At 38.9% G+C, this 16347-nt stretch overlaps 2 protein-coding genes and 1 long non-coding RNA gene across 11 annotated transcripts in view; 2 read left to right on the top strand and 1 right to left on the bottom strand.

Annotated features, from left to right (window-relative positions):
- The window catches only part of RAD51B (RAD51 paralog B), a 697181-nt gene extending 686934 nt beyond the window's left edge, over positions 1-10247 (bottom strand). For all 6 annotated transcript variants that reach the window (XR_010381010.1, XM_064486060.1, XM_010976604.3 and 3 more), the window contains exons 1-4: positions 10162-10247; positions 7101-7211; positions 5851-5964; positions 1152-1268 (exon numbers count right to left, since the gene is read on the bottom strand). Coding sequence is in view for 5 of the 6 variants with exons in the window: in XM_064486060.1 (XP_064342130.1) it covers positions 1152-1268; positions 5851-5964; positions 7101-7184 (315 nt within the window). In the remaining variant the exon portion in view is untranslated. The remainder of the gene's footprint in view (positions 1-1151; positions 1269-5850; positions 5965-7100; positions 7212-10161) is intronic.
- Positions 10248-11324: 1077 nt separating this feature from the next.
- Positions 11325-16347, top strand: part of ZFYVE26 (zinc finger FYVE-type containing 26) — a 57719-nt gene continuing 52696 nt past the window's right edge. For 3 of the 4 annotated variants that reach the window (XM_031453912.2, XM_031453915.2, XM_064486058.1), the window contains exons 1-3: positions 11325-11386; positions 11878-12154; positions 13573-13651. In XM_031453912.2, the coding sequence (XP_031309772.2) occupies positions 11961-12154; positions 13573-13651 (273 nt within the window). In that variant the 5' untranslated portion in view covers positions 11325-11386; positions 11878-11960. The remainder of the gene's footprint in view (positions 11387-11877; positions 12155-13572; positions 13652-16347) is intronic. The other variant, XM_031453911.2, reaches the window with a different exon arrangement.
- Positions 14162-16333, top strand: LOC135321316 (uncharacterized). Its single transcript, XR_010381009.1, has 2 exons — positions 14162-14468; positions 14951-16333. It is a non-coding gene; the product is annotated as an uncharacterized LOC135321316 (long non-coding RNA).

The raw sequence follows: 16347 nt of genomic DNA, 5'->3' as shown, positions 1-16347 counted from the left end.
TACTCTTGTTAAACATTTGTTTAAAGTATCTGCACTCCCTAGAACTCTCAGGCAAGAATTCTCTCAGGAGTATATTGGTAAACATAGTCTATCGAGTTAATATATCAGGACAGTAAGTACACCAATGCAGTTTTTAAGGAAAAGAACTGGTGTGGCTTTGAAATATCCCCAAATTCTTGACACTTCTTTCAAAAGGCAAAGTCTAATTTCCCTTTGAGTTGAACTTAATGACTCACTTCTAATGAAGAGGAAGTAGCAGAAATAACAGTGTGTAACTTTCAAAGCTAAATCATCAAAGGACTCACCATTCCCATTGTGCTTTTTGGATCCCTAACCCTGGGGACGTCATTGTGCCATGAGGAGCCTCAAGCAGCTGTGGACGGCCTCTGGGGAGGAACTGTGACCTCCTGCAACAACCAGCACCAACCTGCCCCCTTACATCCCTCATCAATATCTCTGAGCTGAGCCACTCCCCAAAAAACAGGAACCAATATCCATTGTTGTTTAAGCCACTTAGTTTTGAGTAATTTGTTATGCAGCAATATGTGACTAATACAACAACCTATTACTTCCTAGAACCAAATTTCATCTATTACAGAAAGTAAAAATATCTCAATTCAGTTTAATACTATAATTTGCCCAACATGTTAATAAAATTCAAATTTTTCCTTCCTAATACACTAACAGTGATCCTTTTCTAATTCCCCCAAGTTGTTTTATATTATTTCATAATATTCAACAGCTTCCAACTCAAAGAAACAGTAACCCAGGTAGACTTCAGTGAGTCAGTAAGGAATTTTTGGAACATCTTCCTTTTGATGTACTGTTCTAGTACTGGTGTGTGCCTCACTGTGGCAGACGGCCTGGCCTGGGATGCTAGGAGAGCAGGTAAAAATCTAGGCCTCAGAATATAGCCTAGGGGTGGGATGAGGTCCTTTGGAGGCAGAAGGAAGTTCCATTCTTATGTGTTCATTCACTCAAAAAAAAAAAAACATTATACTAGGGACTGAGTGGAGAATCACACCCTTGAGGTACTTGTAATTTAATCTAGATGAATATTCATGAAATACTTTATGTTTTTAAATTAAACTCTTCCCATGGCTCTGAAGGTTATAGGTCAATGGAAGAAGTCTGGAAATTTTCTCCTTTACCTCCGTGAGGGAGCCACAAGCCACACCACCATGCAGGGCTGCATCCAAAGCAGAAAGGGTTGTAGATAAGAATGCCGGCGAGGGAGCAGCAGACCTCTGTGTCTTCATCTCATAAGCCTGAATAAGAAAAAGATTAAGTTCTTTTTTTTTTTCCTTAATAGGCTTTATTATTTTTTGAGCAGTTTTATGTTTACAGCAAAACTGAACAAAATGTACAGATTTCCCATATACCTCCTGCCCCTGAATGTGCACCACCTTCCCCCATTGTCAACATTCCCCAATCAGGGTGGGATATTTGTTACAACTGATGAAACTACATTGCAACGAGATTAAGTTATTTTCAACTTCCATATTTATTCATAAACATAAACCAACTGCAAAGTTAAATTTTAGCAGCTGGAACCCCAATCCACCTTTTTCCCTCTATTATTTAGAGGAAACATTGTTCAACAAATATTTACTGTGTGCCAAGGACTGTGCTAGATTTGGGGGATATGATGTAATAGAGGCCCTGCCCTCCCAGTATTTACAGTCAACTAGGAACTATGAAATTAGGACTGGAAACTGGGCAATTACAATACAATTAAATAAGAGATATCGTAATAGAGAAAGTGGAGACATAGACACAGTATACCTGATCTGGATTTTGTGATCCAAGGAAGGCTTCATGCAAAATCTGGATATCTAAGCTAAAACCTGAAATGGCTGTTGGGCAAAAGAAATGTGCATGTTCCTGCCAAAGAGACAAGAAAGTATGAAGAAAGGTCAAGAAGCAAGAAAGAAAGGAAATGGAAACTAACGAAAACTACAAAAACACAAAGGGTTTACTTAGAATGGGTGAAAGGTGGAGTGTGGTCATGGTGTAGCAAGCGATGAGGCTGGAGATACAAGTAGGGGCCAAATCAGGAAAAGTCTTGTTGAAGTGTGGAATTTATAAAGAGAGCAACAAGGAGTGATAGGATCAAGGCACCATTTCAAACCGAGGTTAGTTTGTGAAGAATAGCTTGAAGGTAGGTGGGGTAGACTAAGAAATGTCCCCCCAGAGGATATCCACATCAAATCCTAGGAACCTGTCAGCATTACCTTATTTGGAAAAAGGGTCTTTGCAGTTGTGGCTAGCGTGCCTGCATACCTACCAGCAGTGTGTAAGAACACTTGCCTCTCGGCACTCTCTAATATTAAAAATCGTTACTGTTTTATTAAGTTGCCCAAATAAACGGAGGTCAAGCCACAGAACTGTAATCATTCATTCATTCACTCATTCATTCCCATTCAATAAATATTAATTCCGTGCTTCCTGCATGCCATACACTATGATAAGCTCCAGGAAGGGAATAGTAAACCAAACAGACACAGTTTCTACCCACTTAAAATTTACAATTTAAGTGGGTATATAACTTAGTGGTAGAGCGTGTGCTTAGCATGCACAAGGTCCTGGGTTCAATCCCCAGTACCTCTGTTAATATATAAAAATAAATAAACTTAAGGTTTACAATTCAATAAATCTAGGTCTCAAATCCAAGGCTCTTCTGCCTCTGTGAGGATGTAGGAAAACCAGCACATTAATATTTATGAGCCATAAGTGTACCCACTCTTATCTAATCTTACCTACTGAATTCTAAAATCAGGTAAACCATGGATTACCACAGATTTTATTAAAGGCTACATCCAGGCACGTAAAATAACTAGAAAGGCTACGGTAAAAGGTGTGTGCTTTGCATCTGATTTAGAAATACCTAAAAACTGTCTACAATCTATTAGGCAACATAGGTGGGGGGGGGGGGTACAGGCAGCCCAATTTGTTAACATTAAAGTACTTCCTTTGCAACTGTAAGTCTGTATGTGTAATTACTAGAATAATAGATTTGGTGACTCAAAAACATAATAAAATGAATGTAACAAGGTTTCAGAAATAATAGTGTATACATAGACGAGACATAGGAACACTGATACTGACACGCCATGCCACCAGTTTTCCTTCTACTTTGGTGGCCGCTTCTCAAGACTCATCACTGTCTAACCTGATCATTAAATGTCAGCTGCACTCGGGACTTGGTCTTGCGCACACTTACATTCTTACTCTACATACTTCCTAGGCAATCTCTCATCCATTTTCATGTCTTTGACTATCATATTTACACCCGTGACTCCCCAGTGCACACTTCTAGTGCAGAACTCTCCTTCAAGCTCTAGGTCCATATATTTAACTGCCTACTTCACATCTCCACTCAGTATTTCACAAGCACCTAAAATTCAACAAGCAGTAAACTGAATCCATGATCTGCCTCCCTCAAATCTGATCCGCTCTCTTCTGACAGTCCTTATCACTGCAAATGGTACCACCCAGCTTCTCAAAGCAAACTCAAGGAATCATGTCTGACGCTTTCCTGTACCTCATCACCACCCACAGGCAAATAATCACCATGTTCCACTCATTCTACCTCCTAAGAGACTCTCATAATAACTGACATCATACCATCTGCATCAATACCACACTAGTAGTCTATGTCACCGTCACTTTCTGTCTGGAATACAGCCACAGACACTTAGCTATTCTTCATATATATCTCCCTGCTCCTTTTCAATCACTTGTCTATGTTGAAAGACTGAGTTTTAAAAACACACACACGAGATTACGTCCTTTTATTGTTCTCAGAATAAAGTCCAAAACCCTTAATGTGGTCTGCAGGCCCCAGTGATCTGACCGCTTCTTGCTTCTCTGACTTCATCTCTTGCCGCTCTCTTCCTTGCTGCTGTGTTCATTCACACTGGCTTGACTTTCTTACCACATAAGCCCCATTCTCCTGCCCTTCCCAGGGCCTTTGCACTTCCCAGCCCTACTGCTTACAGACTCCACCCTGCTTTGGGAACTCCTCCCCAACTCCTTTGCCTGCCTCTCTCCTGTTCATCCTTCAGGTTTTAGCTGAAGTATCACTTCCTTGAGGGAGTCCTTCGTGACCCCTAAACTAAGTAATGTCCCCTGTTACTCAGTTTCTAAGCTCTTTGTACTTTTCTTTCATAGGACTTTTCGTTACTACAATCAATTTATCATTTATACAATTATTTGTTTAATGTCTGACTTTTCCCACTAGACTATAAGCTACTTGAGGGCAGGAAATTTATCAATCATCTTCACTACAATATCCCCAGATATCTGACAGATACATGGCTGGCACTCAAATATTGGTTAAGGAACAAATAATTGAATAAGTAAATTAACAAAAAAATCTTTGTGAAGGAATAAACTAAGTTAAGCCAGTATTTAAGGTAGGACGCAAACCTAAAGGATGCTACAAGAGTACAACAAAGGAGAAAGATGGCCCCTTGAATTGGCATTTGGAATGGCTTTGATATCACAGCGGAAAATAGTGATGGAATTGGAGATGAGAGTTGAATTGCCTGCCCATGATCTCCTACTTAATTATCTAGCTAGGAATATGCCATAGACATTGACCAAATAGAATGACAGATATCAAATTAAAAGGTTCTCTTGGTGCCTTACAACCTTCAAAATAGAGACGGGTTAACTTGAATCTCATCACAGAATCACTGCATACTATTTTCAGTCTCTAACTTCTCCCACAAAACAAAGTGAGCTGTTCAAAGCTGCCAGATCAATGACAAACCTGAGACTACTGCCAGTCTCTAACTCCAATTCTACTTCTGACTCTTCTGCCTTTAAGGTATTTTCCTTAGATCACAAGCTAAATATGAACAAAAGAAAATACTTAATCTGTTCATTGTTTTCAGAGTTTCAAATGACACTAATATTCCTTACTTTCTACTTCATAGATTTGGACCCTACTTTAATGCTCAGTGGTTACCAATTTCAATATAAGGTAGTAAAGGAAGTAATTTGCAATCCACATTAAATAAATGAATTTGCAAGGCACCAAATAGACTTTTAGGCAACTCTGGGAAAACAAGATTTTTCTGCCACGCACTAAACCTACATTTTGAAAAGCTAAAGTCGTGAGACGGAAAGTATGAAATAATAGTACAAGTTGAAGAGGGCTTGTTACAGAAGACTTTAACTTTTCTCAAGAGGGAGGATGAGTTTTCAAGTATTATTCATGCACTCAATAAGCAAATACAAGTCCAATATGTGTGCTTTATGATGTAGAGTAAGCGATGACACTAAAAGTGAGTGTTGCAGAGACAGGGGCATTCTAAAATTGACTACATTATTCTTTAACCATGAGATCCACAAATCCTACTGAGACAAAACAAACAAAAGAGAAAGATGACCTTTTGAAGTATTACTACCAGCTACAGAGAAAAAAAACGTCCTGTTGCCTCCCTATTCCTGTAGTTCAGACTGTCTCTCATCAGCTTATCAACTACATAAATTTCTTAAATGTATTCTCATTAGAGGACGAACTCCATGGTATGAAGAGTCAAATTTCTTTTTATTGAAGTACAGTTGATTAACAATGTTGTGTTCATTTCTGGGGTACAGCACAGTGATTCATTTATACATATACATATATTCCTTTTCATATTCTTTTCCACCATAGGCATCACAAGGTATTGAATATAGTTCCCTGTGCTATACAGCAGGACCATGTAGAGTTGATATTTTGAAGGTGCTCATCTCTATCTTTGCTTTTGCCTAATCCCCCAAAATATTTTAAATGAGATAAGGAATCATTTCAAAATAAAAATTATAATCAAACCATAACTTCAAAAATATGTATACCGTTTGCATCCGTGGGGCACAGGCCCTGCTCACCACACACAAAAGTTCCTGGACACCTTGATAACTAAGGCCAGTCATCTTCATAAGCTCCATTGGAGAAAGACATAGAAAGTCCTAAAAGATATAAAGAGAATATTTTAAACATATATGTGCAACAAAGATCCTGGAATTAAAAGGAAACTTTCAGTCAACATTGTCCATATGTAAATAATAGCATAATTTATTGCAGATCAAAGATTATATGTTTCTTATAGTATTTTCCCCCAAATGTGCCTTAACTAAAAGATATGATGAGATAATCTCATCTTCTAATTACCTAACTTAGTTAGCATATACCAAAGGACACACCAAGCAACATCACCTAGCAGAATCCAACCCAGGTGTATATGTGCATTGTACTTGTGCCTAAAAGAGTTTGGACACAAGCAGATGCCCAGAATGGATCAGGCTGAAATGAGTTTCTTTTGAAACAAGTTTCTTCCAAAGCTATGAGACCATTCAGAGGAAGTATGAAACAACTGAGAGAGAATAAAACTGGCTATGAATGAAATGTTAAATTTCATACTTTTAAGAGTATTTCAAAGTGTGAACATAAGGATTATTAAATGTATAACAGAGGAAGCAAAGATACCATCAGCACACAAAGCAATTTTTAAAAACAAAACTGCAGTATGCTCTGAAGGTCTAAGTAAGGATTGAATCCTAACATAAAACCTTAAATCTTATTTAACCTCTTAAGAGGGATTTTATTTCACTCTTGTGCTTAAAAATGCAACACCTGCTTTATACATTTCTCTTAAATCCATTGATAGAAAAATAATCCTATTAATTATTCTTGCTTTCAAGAGAAATTGTCATATTGAACATTGTCTCCTTCTTTGAGTTATAGTTCTCGTGTATCTACAAAATTTATTTTAAGGGGACAAAACTTCTCTAGAATCTCAAATAAAAACCTCTCTAGAATCTCAAATAAGTGGCACAGGTGCACTTCACCTTCTGCCTTGAGCATTCTCCCCACCCTCCCCCCACCCAAAATGCAACAGTCTTTAATCTGGATAAATGAAATCACATTTGGAAATACAACCTAAGTGGCTTGTTATTTAAAATTAAAAGCACCATCATTCATCTTTTTTTTTTTTTTTTGGTAAACCAAATTTTCATATTCCAGGTGAAATTAAGAGTTATTAAGGTATCCTTAAGATTATTTTGTACTTAAAATTTCTCACTGAGAAAAATTAAATAAATTTTACCTGACAGGTAACAATCTGATGTCTGTTCAGACGATCACACAGCTCTTGTGATAAACCCACTCGTCTCAGTTTCTTGCTACCCATACCTTCAGATGCAGTAAGAAAAAGAACCTTGAAAAAACATCAGAAAATAGCATAAGCAATAGTAGATGGAGTATCCAGAACACTCCACAAAATAAAAAATTCTCCAAGCATCTCTATATACAAAATGAGATGTATAGTATTTAAAATATTACTGACAAAAACAAAGGAAGGCCGTAGACTCTTTCTAAATATTTTAAATAGGAGAGACAACTGTTTGTCAAACATGCACACACAGAAAGAAGACAATATAAGAATGTGCACTTCACATAATTCTTTAATACTTATTACATGGATATAATAACACCGTTTCACATTTGTATAGCATCTTAAGATTTTCAATGCATTTATAAACTTTATTTGGATATGTAATTAACCTTCAGGGCATATTACCAAACAGCACTCTCAGAAAGTCTTTACCTTCATTGCACTATAACAATAATAAATTTATTGACCACCTACTATATACCAGGCACTGTTCTAAAACTTTACACAAATTATCACATTCAAGCTTCTCAATAGCCTTATAAGGAGAGTTGATTACTGATTCCATTTTTACATATGCAAAAAGTAAAGCCTGGAAAGGTTAGCTATTCCATTGTTACCAGAAAAAGATCTAGAATCTGGACCCAGAAGTCTGACTCTGAGGCCAATCCTCTTAACCATTACACCCTACTACAAGTCCATAATCATATTTAAACTCTCATTTTTCTATTAGTCAGACACCTTCTGAATCAAAAGAGATTTTATTATTTCAGGTGTTATTTACAAATTGAAATTGTTTTTTTATTGTACTATCTGCTCACATTTCTACATGCAATTAAACTTCACTCTTGTTGAAATCTACAAGGGCTAAATGACACTCGAAATATTTGCCAGCAGAGAGTTAGAATCACTGTGATTCCCACAATAATGCATGCAAAGGAGAAGCTGTGTGTCTCATTCAGATGGCAAATATACAATAGAAACAGGAACTCTTCACTGTTCCAAGGGATAAAACAATACAATTATCAGAAAAAGAGTAACATTTTGGGGAAAAAAATGTATACTGAGAATGTATTTATTTCCAGTACCATAGCCCAAATGTCTACTTAACATCTATATTCTCTGATCAGGTGAACACTCCCTCTCTCTCTCTCACGCATGCACACACACCTCTCCCACAAACACAAAATGCATCCCTCTCATTTCTCTCAAAGGGAATTTGCCAGTATTGATTTCTGTTTCCCAAACAGAAATGTTACAAAGTGACATCTGACATATCATTACCTAGTGTCTTTACCAATCAGGCAGCTCTGTGCAAAGACATCACTTAAACTGAAAAATCCAATCAGAAAGGAAAATTGTAAACCCCAAACTACCTGGACTTTAACAACGACCAACTCTGCTGTCTCTGCCTTATTAGAGCCGCTCCCATCACTTGCCTAGACTATTATATACAGATTCCGGTCACTCCCTGCTCCACACCCCCACCCCCAATCCATTCATTTGTTCCTTCTGCAGATGCTTCTTAAGCACACATTCTGCTGAGGTCTGGGGTACCGAATCATTTAAGTATATTTCCTCTCCTTTGGGAACTCACAGTAAAAGATGAAGAGATTCACACAGAAATAATTACAGTCATGCAGTAAGAATTGTCGCTAGAATCTAAAGTGCTATGGAAGCAGAGAGGAAGAAGCACCAAACTGACCCACAAGTCACAATCCTGTCAGAGGGAGCTTCCTAAAAATGTGCTCCAATCCTGTCACTCTCAGCCTTTAAAACTGCCCTTTGGACCATGAGACCACAAGATAAATTCCACACTTCCTATGATGGACTAAAGACTCTTCATAAACTGGTCCCTCACTTCCCTCTCATTCATGTATCAGATTGCAAGGCCCAGATCCTGGCCTTTCTGGCAAAGTCACCTGCCTCCCAGTGTCTTGGTTTCTGCATCTGAAAAACAAGTGTACCTCAAATATCTACTTCATAGGAATGCAATGAAGGTTAAAGGATGTGGATGTTGCCTGGCACACAGAATTCAAGGTTAAAAATTACTATCAATTCATTCAGCAAAACATCATTTGCTGCCTCGCATGACCTGCTCTCCAGCCATAACACTGGTAGTTTACACAGGTGCCAACCTGCCTCCCTGACTTTCCTCCAAAGACTTCCCATAATTTAGTCTCTTCCTCACCAATGTTCTCATCACACTGCATACACATCTGTTCCATAATCTTATTAACATATCGTTATGGCTTGCTCCTTTGTTTCTTCTGGGAAACAGTAAATTCCTGCTTTGCATGTGTGTGTGTGCACGCGCATGTTAACGAGAGGGTGAGGGAAGATACTCAACCCTGGAAACTGAATCGTCTCCTCACCAAGAAAAGAAAAATCCTCATGTTAGATGGTCAATGAAAACTGTGATTTAACAATAATAGCTAATACTCCTTGAGCCCTTATCACGCCACTGTTCTAAGAGCTTTTGGATGTTTTGCTCCGTTTTACAGATTAATACTGAGGCACTGAGTTGAAAAACTTGAGTAAAGCTCAAGAGCTAGCACAGGGTGGGGCTCCGCATTCTTATTCAGGGATCTGACTCCATATTCCATACTGTTAACATGCCTCTTCTTCAACACCACCTGAAAAGGAGCAGACCCTAAACTTCCCTTAACGGCGGGTTCCCCTGCCTAGACCTCAAACTGCCTGCAAGTGGGAAGGTGGGTGGACATCAGAAGACAAAAACATCAACCCCAGAATCCCCTAAAAAGGACTTCTCCCAACAAGGTGCAGCTTCCAAGCACATCCCCCACAAAAGGCCAGACGCCCTCAGATCCGCGGCGGGGCTCAAGTCATCCCTACGGACCTAAGGGGGCGTGCTCTGCACCCAAGAATGACTCTCCGCTCCCCCGATATCAACACCCCGGGCCCAAAAAGGGAGCAGGAAAAATAAGCGCACCCCACTTCCCCAAACAGCCCCCCACATGAAACTTTCCTGTACCGGGTCTGCAGCTTCCAACTTTCAAAGTTTCCCCTACCCTTCAAACAGTTCCCCGCGGGAAGCGACGCAAAGCAACAACCGAAGCGCTGGTTAAGTCGTCACCCCGGCGAAATGTCCAATCAAAAGTAGACACAGGCCCAGGTCGGCTCCGCTGCTTCCTGGGAATTGTAGTTCACAATCTAATAAAGTCTGAGTCCCAATTTCTCAATATAATGATTCTCAAAATCCAAGGGAGGAACAATAGCAAGGAGACTATGAAGCCAGAAAAAACCTTGGCGAAATCGTTTGGGAAATGCTGAGTGAAATTACTCAAACCAAAAACACACAATGGGGAAACATGAGCGTCTACAATTGAAGAAGAAATTGAAGGAACCAAATAGAAGATTCAGTGCAGAAGCAACCGTGATGAGGAAACCCGGTAAACCGTTGCCTTAAGACTTGGTTTCTTATTATTATATTTGAGAAAATTTTGTGCTCATTCTTTGCTCTCATCTCCCTGTTCATACCTATATCTTATAATTCAGCTCACTGCATCCTAATTATTGACCTGCACCCCTCACTAGACTATGAGCTCCTAGAGGGCAGAGATGCATCTTTATTCAGCTTCTAAAGTAGGACCAACCTAGAACATAGTTCGATTAACGGCTGTCGAGTAAATGAGCAAATAAATGAATTGAGTTAAGCACAAGAAAATGGGAACTCAGGATTTAGGGTTCCGGGATTATGAGTACAAATGGAAGGAATGATAATGGAGGAGGACCCAGGTCTTCTTGCTCTGGGCATCCCCTGGGCGTGGCAAAGCACTGTCACTGGTTGGCGCTTAATAAACGCTGACTTCAAACTAGAGAGAAAAGAGAATGGAAGGAAAAAAAGTCAAAGTACACAGCTATTCCTGCCACTTGGTTCAGAACGGAAGGTAGCGAGCAGAGGAGATGTCAAAACTGTGAGGGATGATCCTAAGCCAGGTAGCTAAAACCTCTTTCCGAGTTTCGTAGCTTCCTCTGATCTAAAAGGATGGCGTCACGTGTCCCAGATATGGCGCTTTATTTCCATCTTCCCGCCATTGACCAATGAGAGTAGTTTCAGTCAATCGTCATCCCCGCCCCCTCCTCCCTGCCCCGCCCCCGCCCCCCTTCCCCCGCAGCCTCCCAGACGGGTTTTGTCACCTGACTCGGCTCAAACATGGCTGCGCTGGAAGCTGTATTGCTTTGGGGGCCGGGAGCAGGTAAGCGTAAGGAGCCCCAGAGAAGGCGGGGGCGTTCTCCACGACCCCTGTGGGGAGCGTCCTGGCGCCCCAATCCCCACCGCCCTCCAGTTCTGACACAGATTCCTCTCCTGATCTTCAACCCTTTGCCTTAAAAAAGGGCTCAAACTAGGGAGGTTCCTGATGACTTCTTATCCTTAAGGAGGCGACCACCTGGGGATTTGAAGCCGACTGGTCGTAAAGTTCTGGAGGAAATACGGAAGTGGAGTTTTGGGTCTGCGCCGTAGGCTATGACGATTAATATTAATTAAATACTGGACGCGCATAGAGAGATGGGATCCACCCTTGGGGAAAGTTGGAACTTCTCAAAAAGAGATAGTAACATGTCAAATCAAATTTACCACGATAATTAGAAAAGTAAGCCCCGCCTTTCCCAGTGCGGCTAGTAGTGGCTGGTTTGTCTAAATATAGTTTCTTCCTTTTCTTCCCTTTCGGGTGTGTGTTCTTTCTAGTAGGTACTCCACGGATGAGAAGACTGACAATGTGTTTTGCGTAATTCATCTCTTTCTATCTCCCTGCACTCTGTGCTGGGAAAATGCGTCACCCATTTGGAAACGAGGAAACTGCTTCCCAGAAACAGCTTTTTGGATTTTTCTGTGAGTGCCTGCGGAGAGGAGAATGGGAGCTGGCACAGGCATGTGTACCTCAGCTACACGAGGCAGAAGGGGATATCCCAATGAAGGTGGAAAATATACTTCAGGCGCTGGTCATATGTCCAAATCAGCTGAGGTAAGGGATCTCTCTTCCCGCCAGGCAGTAACAGGGCGGGAAATAAAAGGTTCGGTATTTGAGCTCTTGTCCATGTGCCTCATTCAACTACTCTCTGAAGAATTAACAAAGGCAGAGTGTATTACACATGTTCTGAAATTTTACCTCCATAATATATGACTGTTTATTACTTCATCAGCTTGGCTGGGAATTATCACCTGGAACTGCATTTAAACTTGGCCAGCAAATTATACCCAAAACCACCATTTCTTGTTTATTATCATTAAAGTAAATGCTGTAACTACATTGAAAAGCATTTTCTTTGCTTCCAAAAGAGCAAACCCTGCTCCCTTCTTGCTTGTCATATTGAAGCTATTGTTGTAGCTTTAACAAAGGACTGGAAGTGAAATCACTTAAAGCTTTTTATTTTGAAATAGTCATAGACTCATAAGAAGTGCAAAAGTAATACAAAGAGTACCCTTTCCTCAGCTTCCCCTAGTTGTGACATCTTAAATAGCTATAGTGCAATATCAAACCGGGAAATTGATGTTGATACGTTACTGTTACTACAGATATTATTCAAGTTTCACCATTTTTTTAATCTGCATTCATTTTTCATGAGTGTAGTTCTATGCAACTTTATCCATTTTTAGGTTCATATAACTACCATTATAATCGAGATACAGAACACTTTCATCACCACGAAAGAATTCCCTCACTCCCTGGGAATACCTCTTTGTACTTTGATCCCTCCTTGTCCCCTGGCAACCAATGTTCTCTATCTAAATTTTGAATGAAGTTCTTCCTGGCAGTGCTATTAACAATTAGTGGTACAGGAGTTAACCGTTAAGTCACTTTTCTTTACTCTGAAAGTTATGTTATACTATTTAAGTACTGTATTTGCGCATATAAAATGTAGATTTAGGTGATTTCTTTTCTTCCTTTCTTTTTATCCCTTAAGTTTGGGTTCCAGACAGTTACTGTCTAAATTACTAACTTCATAGAAAGGCTATTAATCCTGTTACCCTGTTTTTAGCATAGAGTTAAAAATAAATTTTTATGAAGTTCCTTGTTTTCTTTAAGACTACTTGATTCAGTTTCTGTTTTCAAAAATATACTTTAGATAGCTTTGCTTTTATAGTTTTCTGGATGATATAATTTTGTTTAAAAATAGTAAAGACTAAATAGGGAGATGGAGGTAGAATTGAGACCTTTTTTTCCTTTTTTTTTTTTTTTTAAGTGAAAGCTACTAGTTCTGTTCTGGTTCTAGTTTATTGATCTGTCATATACATTCAAAAATTTCTCATTAGGGCTATGTCTTCCCTATTCAGGTTTAAAACAGACTGAGCAGTGAAATCTAAATCTTGGATTACAAAAGAGAAAAAGGTCAATAGAAACAAACCCTTTGTTTAGAAATTTTTTCTTTTTACATTTTTCAGATGTGGACAGGACATCAACCCTCCAAGATTAGCCTGGGTCTGGCTTCTTGTACTGGAAAAATGGTTGGCCCTGGAAAAGGTAAATAGTTTTATATTTCAGATTTCCTCTTGAGGCCAGGATTGAAAAGACTTTGGAAGGAATTATGAAATTTCCCTTCTGTTACTTCCTGTATTTTGAGGTTTGTCATACTCCTCTCTCAGTATTGGCAGTGAGAATGGCTTAAATGTTTATCACTGTCTCCTTACCTAAATTCAGTTATTAATTCACTAACCTACATTGGCATGTAATACCATTTGAGGTGATACCATTTTGATAAATACCACTGTGAGTCTTGTGCCTGAACAGAACTTTGCAGAACTCAATGAAAATGACAAGATAGTGAGTAAAGTTTAATCCTCATATACTCAAGTAATGGAGAATGGGCTGAGCTGAAAGTTGGTAGTTCATTCAAAAATCTTATTTTAAGTAGTCCAGTGCAATGAAATCTTATAGATTTAAATCTCATTAATAATTTAATAACTCATGTGAATTGAACTAAAAGTTACCAAATATGAAAACAAAGTGAGCGAATTAATCGTGAAAGAAACTTTTAAGGAAATGATTGGGTTTGGATTTTTTTTTTTAAGAAAAATTGGCATTCAAACTGTTTTAGAAGTATGTATCAATTATCAGAAATTGATGCCCATTAAGGAAATTTCAATGAAGCAATTTTATATTAAACTTCAGACTTAAAGAGTTAAGTGAGGAACCTCTGACTCAGAAGAGCGATGACTGGCCCAAGTTAGTTAACCATAAAGTTAGTTGGCAGAAATGGATCTGGAACCAACGTCTTCTAACTTCTATCCTCAGTCCACTACTTTTCCACCTCAACATTAACCTACATGGACTTTAAAAAGTAAGGAACCATAAATTCTATTTTGTAAATGTCTGTAATTTAGCCTAAGTTTCTTCTTCACTCCTCTCAGTCATCAGAATGAATTTTGTCTTTAGTTCTGGTCTTGCCTAACATTTACCCCTATTCACATAGTTGTCAAAAAGTAACAGAAGTTACTAATCTAAATGCACCTCTTATCCAGGCTTTTGGTAATGGTGCAGCAAAGCAAATGAGATCTGCAGGAGAGGGAAGAAAGGGAAGCAAAATTGAAAAATAAACAACCCAAGGCGATTAAGAGCTGGCTATAGGTTCAAATCTGGAAGAGAAATCTTCAGCCAAAATATCCGATAGTATTTTCAGAGAAAAGGAAAAATGTCTTAGAGTTAGGTACTGACTAAAGATCTTTTTAGTACAAACATGAAATTTGTCAAACCAGTTGAACTTTTGCCTCAGAAGAGCGTATTTGTTATTTCATGGCTGATTGGTGGTTGCTTATTTTCCAGTTACTCAACCAGATCAGGCGGTGGATTTCACTTCCCTGACTCCTTTTCACAGACTGAGTTGTTTTTTCCCAGCGTTGAAGACCATTTGGTCCTTGAAGCTCCACTACCTCAGTTATTTAAACAGTTGTGGGAATGGTGGACACTTTATACAAGGACCTCAGAGAATTTTAAAATTTTATATGAGGACAAAGACTTCACATGCATTCTTGAAGTAGTTCTACAAGGCCAGTAATTATCCTGGACTGACCTTCATCTTCGAGGGACTTGCTGCTACTCCTTTTCCAGTCTCCCACCTGCTGCCAAAAACACCTTTTTAATTATTCATTGAAAACAGTGATTCCATTTTCCCTTTTCTTCATCCATTTTCTGCCTTCTGCCTTTTTATCTTGTAGTGATTTATCTCTACAGGTGTAAACATGTGTGCAGAGATTTAGCTGCAGAGATGTTCAGTGCCATGCTGCTGCTGCTGCTGCTGCTGCTGCTTTTTTTTTTTTTTTTAACATTTTTTGTTGAGTTATAGTCATTTTACCCATGCTGCTTCTAATAGAGGAAAAGTTAGAAATAATTGCCATGGCCACAATACTGGACTGATTAATATATTTGTAAAATACCATGCCACTATTAAAAATCAGTGGTAAATGAATTTTCAGTGATGTAAGGGGATGCTCATATTCTGCTGTATGGAAAAAAAACAGTTCAGAAAACAGAATGTGTGGTTTGCATGCAATGCATATATAGATGCATGTATAGAAAATGGTCTGAATACCCTTATAACACTATAGTAATAGTAGTTCTCCAATGGAAAGATGGGGTGGGGGGCTCTTTTCATTTGCCTGTTTGTATATTCTGATTTTTCTGTGTTGAATATGCATTGCTGTTATAGTAAGGAGATCTGTGCTCAGAAACATTGAGCAAATTCTTACCTGTTTTAGAAATATTGGTTGTTTATGACCCTGTATATGCATAACGTAATTTCACCAGTAAAAAAAAAAAAAATACTAGCTGGTCAGTCTTTAGGATTTTAATGAAAGTCCTAAAATCTTTTTAAGAGCTTGCAGTCTGGCCTTATCTGTTCCTTCCCCTTCATTCTCAATAGAAGCACTCACCTTCAACTTGTCAGAATGAATTTTCTCCATCACTTTCCAATCATGAGCATTATACAAGCGTTCAGATGGCATAGGTGCATTAGGGAAGGGTGTGGTAAGAAGGATTTGGGGCCACGGACATACTGTATCACGTTAGTCTCTGCTGTGATGAATGGCACACGAATAAAGTAAATGTGATCTTGCGTTCTAAACTTCTACTCACATATACACAATCCTGCAGGTGCTTCTTGCCTTGAGTTAGGAGGCTTGTCAATAAAATGCATCTTCAGGAAACTAACCAGCTGCATGATT

This window comes from Camelus dromedarius, chromosome 5 (assembly GCF_036321535.1).
Source record: "Camelus dromedarius isolate mCamDro1 chromosome 5, mCamDro1.pat, whole genome shotgun sequence".
Lineage (NCBI taxonomy): Eukaryota > Metazoa > Chordata > Mammalia > Artiodactyla > Camelidae > Camelus > Camelus dromedarius.
This window is presented reverse-complemented; position numbering and strand designations above follow the sequence as displayed.